This window comes from Hakea prostrata, chromosome 2, assembly GCF_041222555.1.
Source record: "Hakea prostrata isolate BN-2017 chromosome 2, UWA_Hpros_2, whole genome shotgun sequence".
Taxonomy (NCBI): Eukaryota; Viridiplantae; Streptophyta; class Magnoliopsida; order Proteales; family Proteaceae; genus Hakea; species Hakea prostrata.
The window spans coordinates 909,204-926,704 of record NC_142601.1 but is presented as its reverse complement, the minus strand read 5'-3'; the positions used below and the strand labels follow the sequence as shown (position 1 = coordinate 926,704).

Genomic DNA, 17,501 nt, shown 5'->3' with positions numbered 1-17,501 from the left:
GTTAACTACTCAACTAACCTGCCAGTGGCATTGAATTGAATTTTTCAACGGGGTATTCCTGTATTAGATCCATTTCGATTTAATTTAGAATAGGGTTTTAATCTCGGTCACTGATTTGGTATTTTTCACATGTCTTGTGGTTGTGCACTGTATTATACAGCTGACGGGTGTTTTAATCTCAATCGTTCATTTGGTATTTTTCACATGACGTATTGCGGTGATGCACTGCTATACGCAGGCAAGAGACGTGCAGAACTGAGGATTTTCATCGAACGCTGAACTGCTGAAGTATTTGGATTCTTCGCAAATGGCCGGTACTCTTTCGAAACGGTAGCCGGAAAAGCTCATTCCCGGCTAGTAATGGAGGCTCTGGCCGAGGGACTTTGGGGTCTTGCCGATTATCACGAGAACAAAGGGGAGATTGGGAAGGCAGTGAAGTGCCTCGAAGCCATTTGCCAGAGCCAAGTGTCGTTCTTGCCCATCGTCGAAATTAAGACTCGCCTCCGCATCGCGACGCTTCTTTTGAAGCACACCAACAATGTTAACCACGCTAAATCTCATCTCGAGCGTTCGGTCAGTTTTTCCCCTTGCTTCGTCCTCTCATGTTAGCTTTCGTTGATGAGCTTAAAATTTGCTGTTGATCTGGCTCCATACAAAGTGTTAGCCTTAGGTTCGGTGTTTCCTTCTGAATTTTTTTTTTGCCCTTCTTCCTTCTCTTTTTTATTAGCTATACAAGTGCAAATTTATTCATCTAACTATGAATTCAACATTGGTGGAAGCTGGCTACTGTACCAATTCTATTGCACCTAAAACGAACACGTACATCAGTAATAGTGGTGTCAATAGTTGATTTCCATAATATGCCTGCTGTGGAACAGTAAGGTGTTCCACAGCTCGAACAGCTGGATGGTTCCCGATTAGAGCCTTGGTGCTAAAGGAGTTGAGAGTCTATCCACAAAATTAAATTATGTTTTCTTGGAATCGGAAAGGGGGGGGGGTGTTTCTGTTAGGGCAGAGTTGATGACCAAAAGCTGGTGTGAAGCTGTTGAACTGAAAGGACATTCTTGCAGGATTGGTGAAGGTATGTGCAGCGAATTTTAGTTATTTGACGGATGAAGGGTTCAGTTCATGCACGAAGCATTACTTTTATAAACAATTAAGAGTACAGTTCGACTAGTAACTCAGCTTTACCCCAACCAAGTAGGATTGGTTTCATGGATCGTTTTCCTCCAATCAGCTTTACTCGTAGTCATATTCCGCAATACTCTCATTTCAACTACACTAAACTTGTTTAAATGGTGTTTCTTTACTATCAGACTGTCAGCTCCATATATCATAATGATGCGTATCTTTCCTCATTACTTCACTTACTTTCATTTTAGGTCTACTCCTAGCTCCTTTAGCTCCTTCAATTTTGATCAATTCACCTTTCTATACTAGAGTACCTTTACAAACAATTTAGAATTCAGTTCAATTCACAACGCAGCTTTACCCCCGCCATTTAGGATTGATTTCATAGATCATTTTCCCCCAATCAGCTCTACTTGTAGTGATATTAGGTATTAAGCCTAAATTATGCACATCTTTCCTCATATTACTTCACTTACTTTCATTTTAAGCTTACTCCTAGCTCCTACTCCTTAAGTCGTCCCCTGCTCAAAATTCCAAAACCCAACCCTAAGTCTGAAACTCAAAGCTGGTGATTAGGCTGAGCTTTGCAAGGAGTAGCTGGTTGGAGAGGACTTTTAGGAGTTTGCCTAGACTTTGGGGTGGTTGAGTGAAGCCAGGAGTCTTAGGTCAAAATATTCTGAGAGGGACTTAGAGGCTGTAATTTGGATTGAATCTACTACCTAATGGGGTGGATGTGTGAGTCAAATCTTAGCCAATCCTGATTGCTGGTTTGAATTTTATGGATGCCGCAATTGTGGATCAGTGGGAGGGTTTAGTGCCTTCAAGATCTGAAAGGAAAATTGATAAAAGGGGTGGAAGAAATTCCCTGTCATGCTTGGTTAACCAATCAAACACTGCCCTGCAGCTCTTGTTGGTGCACTGCCTTTGCCTCTGGACTGACTTGATCCACTTTGGAAGTCCAGACCAAGGGCTGGGCCTAGACCAGATCTATGATTGCTGACCTGATGCATCAACCTTCCTTTATTCAGGTTTTTGACCAGTGGCATGAAAAGCTGGTGGTGTTCTTGGACAAACCCATTGATATAGAACCTTCAAAAATTAAAACCAGCCAAGGAATGAACCTGCTAGGACCAATTCGAATGAGCAATGCAGTCCAGCTTTAACCAGCCAGCTGGTCCAATTAGAAGATCCCTTGCCAATTTTGACCAGTCAATTTGGACAGCTGAGATGTAAACCATTTCCAGGGGTATGCAGCACTGGGCCTAGGGTTGCTTCCCCAAACTTTACGGCCCCTAATTCCACCAGGCTTACTGGTCATTTTTGAAAAATTTCTTTGACTCCGAGTTAGGGTGTCATTGGTTCCATCATGTTAGCGGGATCCTAGATCTACTTTTGTTTTTAAACTTGAGTCCTTGTTTTGAATGTTATTGAAGAATCTTAATTACAGTGGGATTCTTAGTTTGTGTAGGAGTTCCATAGAGTTGTCTCACTCCTTCCAAGGAATATATATCTATGATTAGAATTCAAAGTGGAACTCTCTAGAGTAAGTTATGGAGGTTCCTTGTGTGAGTTAAAGTATTAGGAGTTCTAGTTAGAATTGGATTACAAGTTAGAGTCCTAGCTTGTTTTCTTTCAAAAGTTGAGTCTTATTATGTTTTCTTTCTAGACGCTATAGATAAGACTTTATACCTTGTAATCAGTAAGTTGAGTTGAATTAATAAAATCGATTGAGTGTTGAAGGCTAGAGAAGTCGTGGATTTCCTAAGGGAAGCCTGTGGCAGCTTCAAGAGAACAAATTCTGCAGTGTTTCTTCAATTTCAGCAAACTTCTTCAAGTCCAGCAGCCATATTTCGTCGTCAAGTAAGTACAAATTACCCACAGCCCATCCCTGCCCTTCTTTTCTGCTTCTCCTCTACCAACCCCAGCCCAATCCTCATCTTTAGAACCCGAGTCCTTCTGTCCATCACAGACAATCCTAGCCCCCTCCCAACTCGTGCAGCAACCTTGAGATCCCTCCCCCCTTCACTGTTAGCTAACCTCATCCCTCCCCTAACCCTAAACTATAGTTACAGCCCTTCCCCCTCGCCTTTCTTCTTCTTCTCTAACCTTCGGCAGTTTGGGAATTTTCCAGAATTTACAAAACCCTAAGTGCAGCAGCTTAGTGTTACAAATAGAGTCCTATTCCTTAGGCATAAACCCTTCCCCTACCTTCAATCCTAAACTCCAGTCCCTTACCACACGTAAACCCTAAAATTCTGCAACTTATCTTCAATTTTAGGAAACCCTAACCCTAGAATCCGTCATTCCTTAATTTACCTAAACCCTAACTTCAGTTACAGATCTGAAACTGCAATTACACAAAGGTTTATGGATTGAAAACCTAAAATCCTAGAGCCCTAAGCCTGGTCGAAACTACCCTGTCCCTAGCCTAACCATTATGAACCCTAAATCTATCAAAAGGCCATGCACCAAAGGTATTTTCAGCCCTAGAAGACTGCTGATTCTCAGGGAAGAGGATCCCGGAGTGAGCTTGGTTCTAGGGCCACATTCTAGTCAACTAAATCCTAGATCTTGTTCACATCATGCTGCAGTAGGACAAAGCATGAAGAGAAGAGGCCAAAAAGACTGTTAAGGTGAATAGTGGACCTGAACAGTGTTTAACAGCCTCATATTTGACTTAAAATGAGTTTATTCTTGGAGGAATTGTTTCAACGGGGTCACACAAAGCTCCTAAAAATCCCTCCCTGCTGACTGGTCGGATCATTTGGACTTGATGTACAAGTGACGCAACGTTGGAATCTAATGCTGTGACTTGTACCCTCAAGTCCTGAGAGCTAGTGTGCAATTCCCTGAAGTTACGTCCCACGGTAAATCTTTCACTCTCCTGTCCACTCTTGAACTCACCATTGCCCTGGGGTTGACGTGCTCTGATACCAATTTGATGGGTTCTCACACGTGTTGCAATGGAATTGGAGATAGCAGAAAATTAAAGTAGAAAGAAATGGCAATCTGGATTACCTAGAGTCCAGCACTCCCCTGTAGCAGCCCTGCTACTGCACGTGAATACTGCTGGCTTCTTCCTTGTCTTCCCCGAGTGCCCAAGTCAGCCTCAAAACAGCACCCGAATCCCTCCAACTGAGTTGTCTCTCCTTCAATGCTTGCCATACTCGTGTCCCAGTAAGTGTTGCATTACTTTGTTTATCTCTGTATTTATTTTCTTTATTGAGTCTCTTATTTATACTGCATATGCTGGCCTAACTGCTAGCACCCTTTTTGGCCCCACAAGTGTAGACTTGTGTAATCAGGGGCCAATCAGAAATCTTGGGACGATTGTTATTGGGAATATGTGAGTATTATGAATCAATTAATTCTAATATTAATTTATTTATTTAATTGTCATTCGAGTCATAATTGTCACTTTTTAATTTTACATCGTGGATATACTGTGAAAGGCTCTACATTGGGAAAGAATAAATTATTATTTTTGGGTCGTTGGTCACGGGTTATCTTGACTTGATTGTAAAAATATTTTTGAGGAAGGGTATGATCTACATAGTGCCTGATTATTGCCTAATTGGAGAATCTGTCTCTAAAAGTTTCCTCTATTTTGAACAGCAACTTATACTCCCTTTTCCTCCACTTGACCCTCAAAATTTGCTCCACTATGGGTTGTTTATATTTATTTAAAGTTGAAATTTAGATTTATCATTATTTCACCTTATGTACTTATATGAGAGCCTAGAGAGTTTTACTCTGAATCCAATTCTGTCTTCCCATTGGTTACTAGAGTGATTCATGTTCAGTATATATTTGTATTTTAGATGATTTTTGTGTGGCTTTAGTTTTACTCTGAATCCAATTCTGTCTTCCCATTGGTTACTAGAGTGATTCATGTTCAGTATATATTTGTATTTTAAATGATTTTTGTGTGGCTTGTACTAACTGATGTCATACTTGTTTAGCAATTACTTTTGAAGTCAATTCCTTCATGCTGTGGCTTGTACTAACTGATGTCATACTTGTTTAGCAATTACTTTTGAAGTCAATTCCTTCATGCTTTGAACTGAAGTGTAGAGCGTATAGCTTGTTAAGCCAGTGCTATCATCTTGTGGGTGCCATCCCTCCACAAAAACAGATCTTAAACAAGGGTCTAGAGCTGACATCGGCATCTGGAGATGGGTATGCAAATTTTTTAGCTAGTATGTTACTACTTCGTGTAATATCTTGATTATTGTGTTACCTCATGGTTTTCTGTACCATGTTTTAGCGTGTGTATTGCTCTAATTTCTTGCAACATGCCAAATCAATGGGTATCCCCCCCCTTCTTGTTAGCATATATTCAATATTGTATGTGTATGTTACCATTCAATCATATTAATGTCCAGTGTCTTTTGGCTTTCATATTTTCCAGTTTTCCATGATCACTTTGTATAGCTGTTTTAATTGTGGCATAAAGCTATTAGTTGTACAGACTATTGCGTATCTGTGTTGGACTTTGATTTTCCTAACTGATATGCAACTTTGATTTGGACACCTGCCAATGCTGCCATATATTGAAATAATTGAATATCACCTTTTGAATTCAAATTTCTTTTCTTTATGGGTATTTGGTTAGCATCCGGTCCAAATTCAAATTTATTTTCTTTAATGGGTAGTTGGTTACCATCCGGTCCAAATACAATTTTTCTTGTTCATCTTTTTGTCTGTGATCCGATTCAGCTTTTTTTCCCCAAGCTCATGTACGGTCCACTTCCAACTTTCTTCGTGCATCCTCAAATCTCAATACCTAAAACCAAGGTTTAAGCTGTCTTTGTTACAGTTTAGATGTATTATTATTTGACATATACACAGAAATAAATGTCTTTGGTATGATTTACAACCCCCATTTCTCATTAAATAAATCGATTTGAGCATACATTCATAAACAGATGAAGGGCTGTTTATGCTTTATCACCATAAACTGTTAATGTTTATTTATGTAGGTACCATTAATGAACATGTGCAGAATTGCTTCTTAAGTAGGGGTAAAATTGTAAAATTATCATAAACTAAAAATAAAACTTTACTTTTTTAACTCTCCAACCGCCACCTTGTTCCTATCTTCTATTTTATAATATATATATTAAGGTTATTAAAACTAGTCCAAACCAATAACACCTGACCAAACTCTAGTATATTTGCAAGGTACATAAAAAAAACTTAAAATCAAACCTATAATACATAAATATACTATTGGCCCAACTATACCAAACTTTTTGTTTGCTAGATGTTAGTAGTAAGTTACCTAATGATTATTCTTTATAACCCATAACCTGTTACCATAATTGATATTCATAAACAGATCATAGGCATAAAAATAAATTATGCAAAATAGAGCCTTAGAGAAGGTTTTGTTTATTTATTTGGGAAAATCGCTCTTCCTTAGTTGTGGTTTCAACAATTATGCGAACCTCCCTATAGTTTATATTATGCTGCAAACAGACCCAGGCCATTAGTGTGCTTAGACCAACTCTTTTAATTTCCAAATTACATTGTATGGTGTAAGATTACCTTTTTTACCTTGTGGTTGAAGATAATATAAGTAGAGAAGAGGTGGGAAAGAAAGGGGACTGACTTTGCAAACCCCCCCCCCCCCAAAAAAAAAAAAAAAAAAAAAAAGAAAAGGGAAGAGAGAGAGAGAGAGAGAGAGAGAGAGGTTCTTTATTTAGTGATTATATCAAAAGACCCCTACTTCTTGTTGCAAATTGAACATGATTTAGTATTGGGGTTTGAAGCATGACAATTCGTCGACACTTCTCAAGATGAACAAAAGCGTAAGATTGTTTTAACATAGGAAGCAGTGTGGCTTAGGACCTAAGGTTTGCTCTGATCATACTCCATATTCAGACCAGCTAGGAAATCATAGGTCTGATTCTCTTTCTAATGCTTCTTGAACCCAAACGCATCAGTAGCATATATGGGGTGGAAGGTCTTATAGGAGTCAAGATCCTGCCAAGGCGACTAAACCGGCTGGGGCTCTACCTAGGCGACAAAGCGGCGCCTAGGCGGCAATTAGGCGACCAAAGCAATTGGGTAATTTTTTTTCAATACAACTACTTTCTATAATAAGCTAACAAAACATTCAGTAGTCACATTCATCCATAAAAGAAAGCATTCAAGAATCATAATTATGAAAAATTATCTAAAAAAAGAACACAAACATAATTTCATCTCATCAAGCATCATAACAATGACGATGCAGGGCCAACACGATAATTTAATATATATCATTATTCTGATTTCCAAGTCATTGTCCATTTAATGATTCATTGATTCTCGATGTTGAGTATGGCTCATGCTTCACATTTTGTTGCTGACAGGCACGGAGGTCCTATGTCACTTTGGGCCTTGGAGTTCCTTTGCAATTTGGGTCTTGATTCTGAAATGATTAAGCTATTCAATTTAAATACAGCTTTGTAGAATAAATTTTGATTTAAAAAAAAAATTGAGAAAAATATAATATTTACAAAATGTCAAAAAAACGGTTGCTTTAGCGTCTAGGCGGCAATAAGGTGCACTAGGCAACAAAGTGGTAGTACTTAGGTGAAAAAGCGGCAAAAAAACAACCCATCAATTGACCGGTTCAAAACAAGGTGGTTGAAAAACCGCTTTGCTGCCTAGGCGGACGCTTTGACAACATTGGATCCTACAATTAAGTTTGTAGCCCAATGTAGTGCTGGTACAAAGATGGCTCGCATTGGGTGGTTTTGCTACATGCTCAAATCAAACTCAAGAGCTGAATTTTCAACTTCAGAATTGGTTGTTTTTGTAGCCTCCCTCTTCTCTGTAGTCTACAGTAAGTTTCCTTGGGCAAGGCTGGGCTGCAAAAAGTTGAGTGGGAAAACAATAATAAGGTTGTCATTAGCCAACTTCTTCTCTGAAGGAGCATTGGCCGCTATAGGCTATTTCATGGTGTCAAAAATATTTTTGGTGAGACCACAAGCTGTAATTGAGACAGTAAGATACTAGATCTCGCTCTTGAGAGCAATCTTGCCCTTGAGAAAAAGCGAGATATCGCTCGAGATTTGGTATTTTTTTCTTAGGCCAACTCGAGTGAACTCAAGGGCCCATCTTCGTGGGTTAGGTTGGGCTTGAAGTTGGTATTTAGCCTATTCTAAGCTTTCTAAACACACTGGTGCCCTTAGATTTGTGAGGAAACAACCCTAAGTATGAGTTCTAACTTGACCCTAAGTTTGAAACCAAAATGGTGCAATAATAAACATGCAAGGTTATAAAACATTAAATATAGAACCATTAGGACATATAAATGAAAACCAAGTGACAAGATACATCAGATAACTTAAATACCAAGTACAATAGAGCATCACATTCTCGACTATTGAGAATACAATAATACAACCATCATAAGTTCATAACCAAGGAGCGAAATTTTGGAATCTTTTATGTAGATTTCGACCTTAAGTTTTAATGGGTTTTTGGAGTCATCCTGGCATGGTTTTTGTTGTCCAACCTAATTTGAGGCCAATAAACACAATGAGAGTGTTAGTTTTTGCCTAAACCTAATCCAAAGTGGTGTTCTTGATCGGCACATGCCCGATTGTATACGGGTGAAACTAGAAGTCTGGAATGTGAATTTTAACCATTGTAAATATGGATATGATGCAAGAGAACATTAGGATCTTCATTAAAATGCAACAAAAAAGGCAACTACTAAAATTGAATATACAAGTAGTCAAGTGTAGAAGTCAGTAGTTAGTAGTACATGGTTAAAACAATATTAGTGTATAACATAATAACTTATGAATGAATTACAAATTACAAATTTACAATATATGTCACACCTATGAATAACCTAATACTAACTGTTGTGCCGTGGTGGCTCCATTGTCTTAACTTTGTAGGCTTGCCTCTGCGAACGGTGGACATACTCAACCCATGTAGTGCTCTATATAGTCAAACATTGCCCTTCTGTAGGTAGCATAATCCTTATAAAACAACCAACCCATCTTAAAGAAAGTGTTATAAGGGTGAGGACTACTGTGAAATTTCGGCGAGATATAAAAAATTTGAAATATCGACCCATATTTCAAACTTCTCCATTTCGACCCATATTTCGTTTAGTTGTGTATTGAAACTAGGGGTGTAAACGGACCGGATTTTGATTGGATAGTGGTAATACCATATCCGCATCCTATTATTTTTGGACGGATTCGGATAATATCCTATCGGTTTTCGGACGAATTCAGTTGGATCCGGATGATAATCGGATAGTTATTTTGTTAAGTAGATTCTTCTAAATGGACATAATTGAATACAAGTTTTCGACTACCTATTTACATCTCTACCATTTTATTTGTGAGGGCTAGCTTTGAAATTTAAGAATTTAGCAACTTTGGTAGTTATTTTAGTAGAAAATCTAGAAAAATAGTCACATATCACAGGTAAAAAAATTATAAAATAAGAAAAATAAATATAAATAAGTAACTTAATCGGATAATTTTATCGGACGGATAATAATCGGTAAGAAAGGGCTATACCATATCCGCATCCTATTAGTGGTCAGACGGATTCGGATAACCCTAAACGGATGCGAATTCGGAAGCATATTTCGGTTATCCATTTACACCCCGAACCGAAACACCGAAATCTTGGCGAAATTTTGCAAGATTTCACAAAATTTAATACCTTGTTCATAAGAGAAGAAGGTGAGATCAAATGAATCAAGACCCAACTTCGACATGAGCACCACAACCAAGACCATGTCCTCTACGAACAACTCTACGATGCTCAGCCAATTCGAGGAGGTGGTCTAGGATATCATCCCTCACAGAATTTGGGACAGCAGGGCACTTGGGTGCAAGGTTTGAACTATGAACTATCCCATGATATAATATGATACTAGCTGATATGTATCCATATTGGATCAACCGATACGATACATATCGTTATGTCTCTCTATTGGATTGCATTAAAATACATTGGCGAGTATGAGACAATATGAGATGATATGTCTCTTAAAAACACATGACCGTTACGATACTCGATATCGATACTTTAAACCTTGCCTGGGTCTATCCTTATAGTTTCCAGCCAAGTGTTCTTGAACCTATGTTTGCCTCCGATGAAGACTTTGCCGTAGTAGTCACAACTGATAGTTTGTTGTCATGATTCCATGGGGACTGCGTGTTGCCAAGCAATATCATTGTCCTTCATCGTTTATCAACCTATAAATAGAAATGGGAGGTGAGACTTGAGAGGACGTGACAATCCGACAAAAAATGAACGTGGGAAGCTGTCGGCGAGATCTTAACATGTCTTGGTTGAGTTGTGGGACTTAAAAGGGTGGTTGGACTAAGATCTCGGTCGAGTTTTCTAACTTTCGGGACTCACCCTGGGATATTGTCTCGCTAGGCCATAAAAGAGAGATCTCAAGTGAGATCTCATACGATGCGTGACACAACTAGAACGAGACCATAGTAAATAGTTGATTCCATCCAATATATGGAGCTAGTAGGGAATGTGGTGGACTTGCTGTAAATGTTGTAGCCCGTTCCCTTAAAACTAGAGATATCACTACGGTCTCCGCTCATGCTTTTTGGGTGAAAAAGAAATGTATATTAGAAAAAAGGATGGAGAAGAAAGATAAGGTGTTGAAAATGGGCAAACAGAGATCAACAAGAAGGAACAAGGTCCAATGAAGATGATTCAAGCCTCAAAGTCATGATTAAGAACATAAACATCCGAAAAAGTAGGCTATCCCTAAAAAGGAAAACCAAATCTTTGAAAATACACATGGAAAGATTCTTCATGAATGGGTCTCTTAAAAAAGGGCGTACCCAGTGCCGAAGCTCCCACACTGTGGGGTCTGGGGAAGGGACTTTCTAGGCAGCCTTACCCCTGCTTTTTTTGCAGAGAGGCTGATTCGAACCCGTGACCTCCAACGCACAATAGAGAGACTCCACCATTGCGCCAGGCCCGCCCTTCATGAATGGGTCTCTTAGTAGATCATATTTTTTTTTTGTAGATGTCTGAAACACCTAGAGTAAAAGATGACCCTTGGTGGTTTAGGACTTCGTTATAGGAGAAAGGGTGTGAGAAAGGTAAATGCTGATCAACAGATTTAAGGAGGGAGACACTACTTAGGGGAAAAACTGAGAGGATGGAGGTGGTGATTTGGAGGGTAGGTTAGAGGTAGGGTTAGGTTAGGGTCAATTTGGGAATTTTCTCTCTTTGATTCTTGTAAGAACTGAGTACAGTCATCTTTTTATAATAAGAAATGTTCTGGAACTTCCAAGTAGGACCTGTAACTGACCAGAATTGCATACAAACTCAAAATACTCTAAAGCTTACATTCTAGTGGTTTTCATGCTGAGCTTCCATTGGTTTTCCTGAGTCAATTTGGTTGGTGTTTCACAAAACAAATTTCTTAGCTTCATATAAGTCTCTCTTTTTCCTCCCACCTACAACTAGGAAATGACTAACAATCAAAGTATAAGCAATCTAGGCTACAATACCACATATCCATGAGGTTCCTTAGTAAGGTCTATAAACTTTGTTAGATTCATGTATAGCTATGGCAATTTGTCTGGCCACAATGAGCATGGTAGAAGATCTCGCTCTCGAGCGAGATCTCGCCCTCGAGTGAGATCTCACCACCTTGAAAAATTGAGATCTTGACCATCTCGGCGAGATCTCGGTCGAGATATGTGATTTTTTGGCATTAACTCGGTGGCCCATCTCGGTGGGTTTTAGGGTCCCAATTGGACTGAAACTTGGTATTTTTTGGAACACATTGGTGGCCTTGCATTTGTCAGAAAGCAACCCTAAGTATGATTTCTAAGTCTACCCATAGTGTGAAACTGAAATGTTGTAGGATTAGGGAATGCAAGGTTATGCAACATGTAATATAGAATGTTTAAGGCATATAAATGAAAAGCAAGTGTATCAAATGCATCAAATAACCTAAATGTCATCAAAATTCCATCCATATGAGTATCACAATCTCAATTTTCAATAATAGAATAATAAAATTATACAACCATTATAAGTTTTATGTAAGTCATTAAATCATAAGTTCATAAGACAAGCAGAGAATGATTGATGTTCCTTCGATATTGTAGGTGTGCTAAGAGTAGTTGCAAGTGAAAATCCAGCTGAAATCTGCAAAAAAATCAGTGAAAATTGAGAGTTCCAACGAGACATGTTGAGATCCATGGTGAGATATAAAGAGATATGGCGAGATCTCGAGTGAGATATGCCAACTCTCTGCTCTCGATCTCCATCTCGTCTCGCTTTTTCGAAAAAACGATATATCTTGCGAGATCTCCCACCATGACAATGAGGACATGGGCTTGACTTCTGGCTACTTGGAAGGAGAGGAAAATTTCATTTATGAGAAGGGATTTGGAGGATACATCAATGCTACTTTTAAAGGCGTCTTGGAAAACTGAAACCCCTTTATGGCAAAGAAATTGTAGATGTTTTAGTTTTGAAGGATCTTCTATGTCAGAAAGAGAGAGGTCTGTGTGAAGGTGGAGCGAGGGGTGTGCTTAGTCTTATTTGTTATTACATATATCCTTTTGCTAAAGATATTTTCCATTGGATTTCTAAATAGATTGAATAATATATCCAGATCAGAATTATGGTATTTGCATCTGTATCCGATTAGTCATTTATAGGTTGGTTGCTGAAAGCATAGTTGTCAAAGCGTCTACCTAGGCGGCAAAGCGGTTTTTCAACCACTTTCTTTTGAACCGCTTAATTGACGACCAATCTGCAAAGGAACTCCAAGGCCCAAGTGACATATAACCTATTTTTTGCTTTGGGGGCACTACCCGTTGGCAACAGAATGTGAAGCATAAGCCATATTCAACATCAAGAATCAATGAATCAATAAATGCCTAGGCAAACGCTTTGACAACCATGGTTTGATGAGATGAACTTATGTTTGTGTTCTTTTTTTGAATAATTTTTCATAATTATGATTCTTGAATGCCTTTTTTTTGGGATGAATGTGACTATTGAATATTTGTTTAGCTTATTATAGAAAGTAGTTGTATTAAAAAGTAGTTATATTGAAAATTTTTGACCCAACCGCTTTGGTCGCCTTATTGCCGCCTAGGTGCTGCTTTGTCGCTTAATTGCCTAGGCAGAGCCCCAATTGCATTGGTCCCCTTTCCACTTTGACAACTATGGCTGAAAGGTAGGGGAAGGGTGCTGTCTTGGTAGGTTAGTTAATTGAAAGAGCCCTGTTAGATGATATTTTTGTCTGTAAAAAAGTTTTCATTTGTGGTTCTTAGGGATGAGTCCATGGGCTAAATTCTTGTAAGGAGTGGAAATTGGTGATTGAGTGTTGGTCATTTGGTGACAATGAAGCACTAAAAGTTAGGGAGGGAGGGACTTGAGTGAGTGGAAGAAACATTTCTCAAGTGTCATGATTGGACGGATGATGAGGTGGAATTTGATGAGAAGAAGATTCCGCAGAGCAGTTTTTTTGGGTACATTTTGCTTAGTCATAAATAAAAAAGGTGATATAGAGAATGATGCTTTCTAGAGAATTAAAAAGGGGTGGATGAAGTGGAGAGGTGCGTCTGTGGTCTTGGCTGATTGATATATTCCTTTAAATCTCAAAGGAAAATTCTATAGCGTCATCATATGATCAGCTATGATGTATGGAGCAAAGTGTTGGGCTCATAAGAAGCATCATATGACAGAAGAAAATTTGACCGAAATTGTCGAAATTTCGGTCGAAATGTCTGCATTTTTCAAAAATGAAACGAAATTCTAGTTATTTCGGAAAAGTGTCAAATTTCAACCGAAATTTTGGATGTTTCGACCATTTCGACCATTTCGACCGAAATTTCGACCATTTCAACATTCCAACTTGTTTTTCCCTAGTTTTTGTTGATTTTTATCCCATTTTTACCTATTTTCCATGACTCCTTCTCCTTCAAACACCTCTTTTGCTCTTTTTTTTGCCTCCAAACACCTATTAAGCTACAACATCTACAAAGGAAACTCCGGCAACAATAGAATGTGAAGCATGAGGCATACCCAACAGTTCCAAACTTTTGTTTTTTTATTATTTTTGTTTTGTTCATGCTTTAAATGATCTTGTATTGCCTTGAAATTAATATATGTCTAGCCTAGGACTATGATCTATGATTATGTTTTGCTAAATTTATCTTTTTATTATTTGCTACCTTTTTTTCATTGTCTGATTTTAATAATTATTTTCTAAAATTATGTATTTTTATTTTATGTATATATGATATATAGGCTTCAACTTAATATATGTGAGACACCATCACCATCACTTGATCTAGTCGGTCATTTTATTTTGTTGGCTTGTTGTATATGTAACCATTCGACCAAACAATTCATGTATGTTGATGATTCTATGCTTGTATGCAATACAATTTGCACTTGTTGGAACCAGTCATTTGTTAGTATACTTGAATGATAATTTTTCAGTGGTTTTTTTTTGGCAAAATACTAGTTCCATTGTGTTTATTGTGCTTGAAATAGGTTGTATGCAAGAATCCAAATCATTTTGAGTCCATATGAAGCCCGAAATTGAAGTTCCAATTTTCAAAAAAAAATGTCTAGTTTCGACCAAAATTTCGACCGAAACATCGAATTCGGCCTTTTGCAAGGTCGAAATTCATGTTTCGGTCGAATTTTCTTCCTTATCATATGATAAACTTAGTGCAGTAGAATTGTTGATGCTAAGATGGATGAGAGTGACACTAGAAAGATAAGGTAAGGGATGATCATATTAGAGCAGAGCTGGGAGTAGCTCTTATATATGATAAGCTATGAGAAAGTTAATTGAGGTGCCCCCTTAGTAGAAGTGATTTAATCCACATTGAGGGAATAAGAAATTAAGAATTATTAGGGTTAGACCTAAAATAATATTTAGGAGAAGTGTTGAGAAATGATATGCATAGTTTAGGCCTTGTATTTGGTATGGCCTCAAATAGTTGATTGGAAAGCAAGGATCCATGTTGCGGACCCATACTTGTCATGGCGACAAGGCGAGGCGATAGAGGACAATGTAAATCAGGCGACACCAAGCAAGGTGTTGAGGCGTTGCCTAGGCGACACCCGGTCGCCTTGACCCAAAAAATAGCCACGGCGCCAAGGTGTTGCCTTGACAACTATGTGCAGACCCCATTTAGTTTGGAAATTTTTTGTTATTGTACTCATCTCCTCTTCTCCTCTCTTGTTTCTCCTTGTGGTGACACTTCTTGTAGGGTGGTTGCTGTGGAGGTTTCCGGAGGGGTTCTATCATTCTAAGTTGGAATGCCAAGTTTTTGAAAAAAGAAAGAAAGTGGGATTTTCTCTTTTGCACATGCAAATTTGGTCGAAACTTACTGTTTTAACAGCCAATTCGAAATTTATTTTATCAGGTTTAGACTATTTTTGAAAATTTTTGGTAGTTCCAACCAAAAATTACTGATTTGCAACAAAAAATTTCGAGTTTCTACCCCTTCCATAGTTTTGCTGGTTTCGAGGTTGGCCAGAAAACTGCCAATCCTTAGAAATCTTGGTTTGTCCTTGTAGAAATAGGCCTCGAAACTGAAGTTTAGAACCTAGCTGTTTGAATGCCATCTTTCGAGTCCATCTTTTTGTTAATGTGTAGACATCCATCTGTAGTTCATATGATTTCTTATGGGGATTGGATTGAACTACAATTGATTTTGAGTTTTTGCCTCTTTTTTTTTTTGTGGGGGTTGGGGGGGGGGGGGGGCAGAGGGGTTCATAGATTCCTTGAGCTTTCTTTATTTGATGACTGTGTTGTGCTTGTAGGTGTAAATTTCGGGTTGTTTATCTTCAATCCAAAATTTCAGTAAGAATTTGGTAAAATATTTTTGAAGTTTTTAACCATTTAGAACCCTGTTTAAAGGTTACAAGGATGGAATTTGAACCATGCTTGCTTATTGTTGTACTGGTACTATTGGAATTCAGTTTATGTTTGTGCTTGTTGCTTGTTTCTTGCAAGTACGAGGAATACACTTTCCAGGAACTCTTTTATTGCTGCTATCTGTGCCACTTTGTGGTTGGAATGTATTTCCATGATATGCAGTATTCGGTGATTTTTTGCATCACCATGTTTGGAATCGATATTACAATAATACTTCGGTTTGTTGCTTGAAGGTTCATGGTGAAATTATGGTCATGTAATTTCAATTCACAGCTTGCAAATGCTTTCATAATTGAAGGTGATTATCAGAGTTCAGTGTCTTCTTTGGAGCGTGGATATGAGTGTGCCACAGAATTGCATTATCCAGAGCTTCAGGTTTGTGTGGGTGATTGTAAGATTTATCTACTTGTGGATTATTATTCTTTATTTTACTTTTATACTTGCTTCAGGCATAGATGAGGAGAAGCTTTCTCACCATCTTTTTCATAAATGCTGCACATGTTTGGTGGTGTTGGATTCGTAATTTGATGGGCACTGGCCATTAGACCATCTAGCCATTCTCAACCTAATTGGATGATCCTAACCTGTATTTTTGAAGTCATATATTTTTCCTTAGGCTTGTGGCAGCATTTACTGGAAAGTAGATCCACTTCTTTGCAGATCCTGTCATCTGCTTGGCAAATTGGTATAATCAATATGCAAACATGATGGAAAAGTATCTACTTGGGTGGATAGTTTATCTGCTTTGTTTGATAAAGATCTTGCACCTCTGGTGGATTTACCGCCTCTAATCTACATTCTGGTAAGAGAATGGTCAGGATCTCTGATCGGGTTAAGTTTGGTGGGGCTTAGCAATTGATGGCTCCTAACCCTAGGTCATGTATAGACATGCTAATAGTTTGACCTTCTCACTTTTAGATTGCTTTATCTGATAATAGCGGTTTTGGATGACAGATGTTTTTTGCAACTTCCATTTTGCATGTGCGTTTCATGCAATGGGATGATGTAAATTTGGTTGAAAGAGCTGTTGAAAAATGTGATGAGGTCTGGGAGTTTATCCATCCAGATAAAGTGAGTACTGAGTAGTATTTTCTTTATCAATCCTTCTCTTTATTTTTATTCATGTAATTGTACTGATGTGAGTTGGAATATGTTTATGGGTTTTGACAATAGTTTTGGACAGATTTAGTCAGAACATTCATTTGAAGATAATTGTTTTGCCTATGACCCTGAACTGTCTGTTTTAGGATTTCCTAGTTCAAATTAATTACTAATTCATTAGGTTCTGCTGTTTGATTGTCTTCAAGGGGAAGTCCCGACTAGGCAACTGCCCAGTGATGCAGATCTGAAGGTGTATTCAGAGAGAGAAAGAAGGCAGCTGCTGCCTAGAAGCTGCTATTTTGTGTTAGGTCGTTTTGATTTAAATTCCGTGTGTCTTTATATG

General features: G+C 38.3%; 1 protein-coding gene across 4 annotated transcripts in view; it reads left to right on the top strand.

Moving 5' to 3' along the window:
- Window positions 1-220: 220 nt before the first annotated feature.
- Window positions 221-17,501, top strand: part of LOC149023172 (Tetratricopeptide repeat (TPR)-like superfamily protein) — a 64,775-nt gene continuing 47,494 nt past the window's right edge. For 2 of the 4 annotated variants that reach the window (XM_089143730.1, XM_089143728.1), the window contains exons 1-4: window positions 221-573; window positions 5,159-5,310; window positions 16,291-16,432; window positions 17,012-17,128. In XM_089143730.1, coding sequence (XP_088999856.1) covers window positions 361-573; window positions 5,159-5,310; window positions 16,291-16,432; window positions 17,012-17,128 — 624 coding nt within the window. In that variant the 5' untranslated portion in view covers window positions 221-360. The remainder of the gene's footprint in view (window positions 574-5,158; window positions 5,311-16,290; window positions 16,433-17,011; window positions 17,129-17,501) is intronic. The other 2 variants (XM_089143727.1, XM_089143726.1) reach the window with 1 other exon arrangement.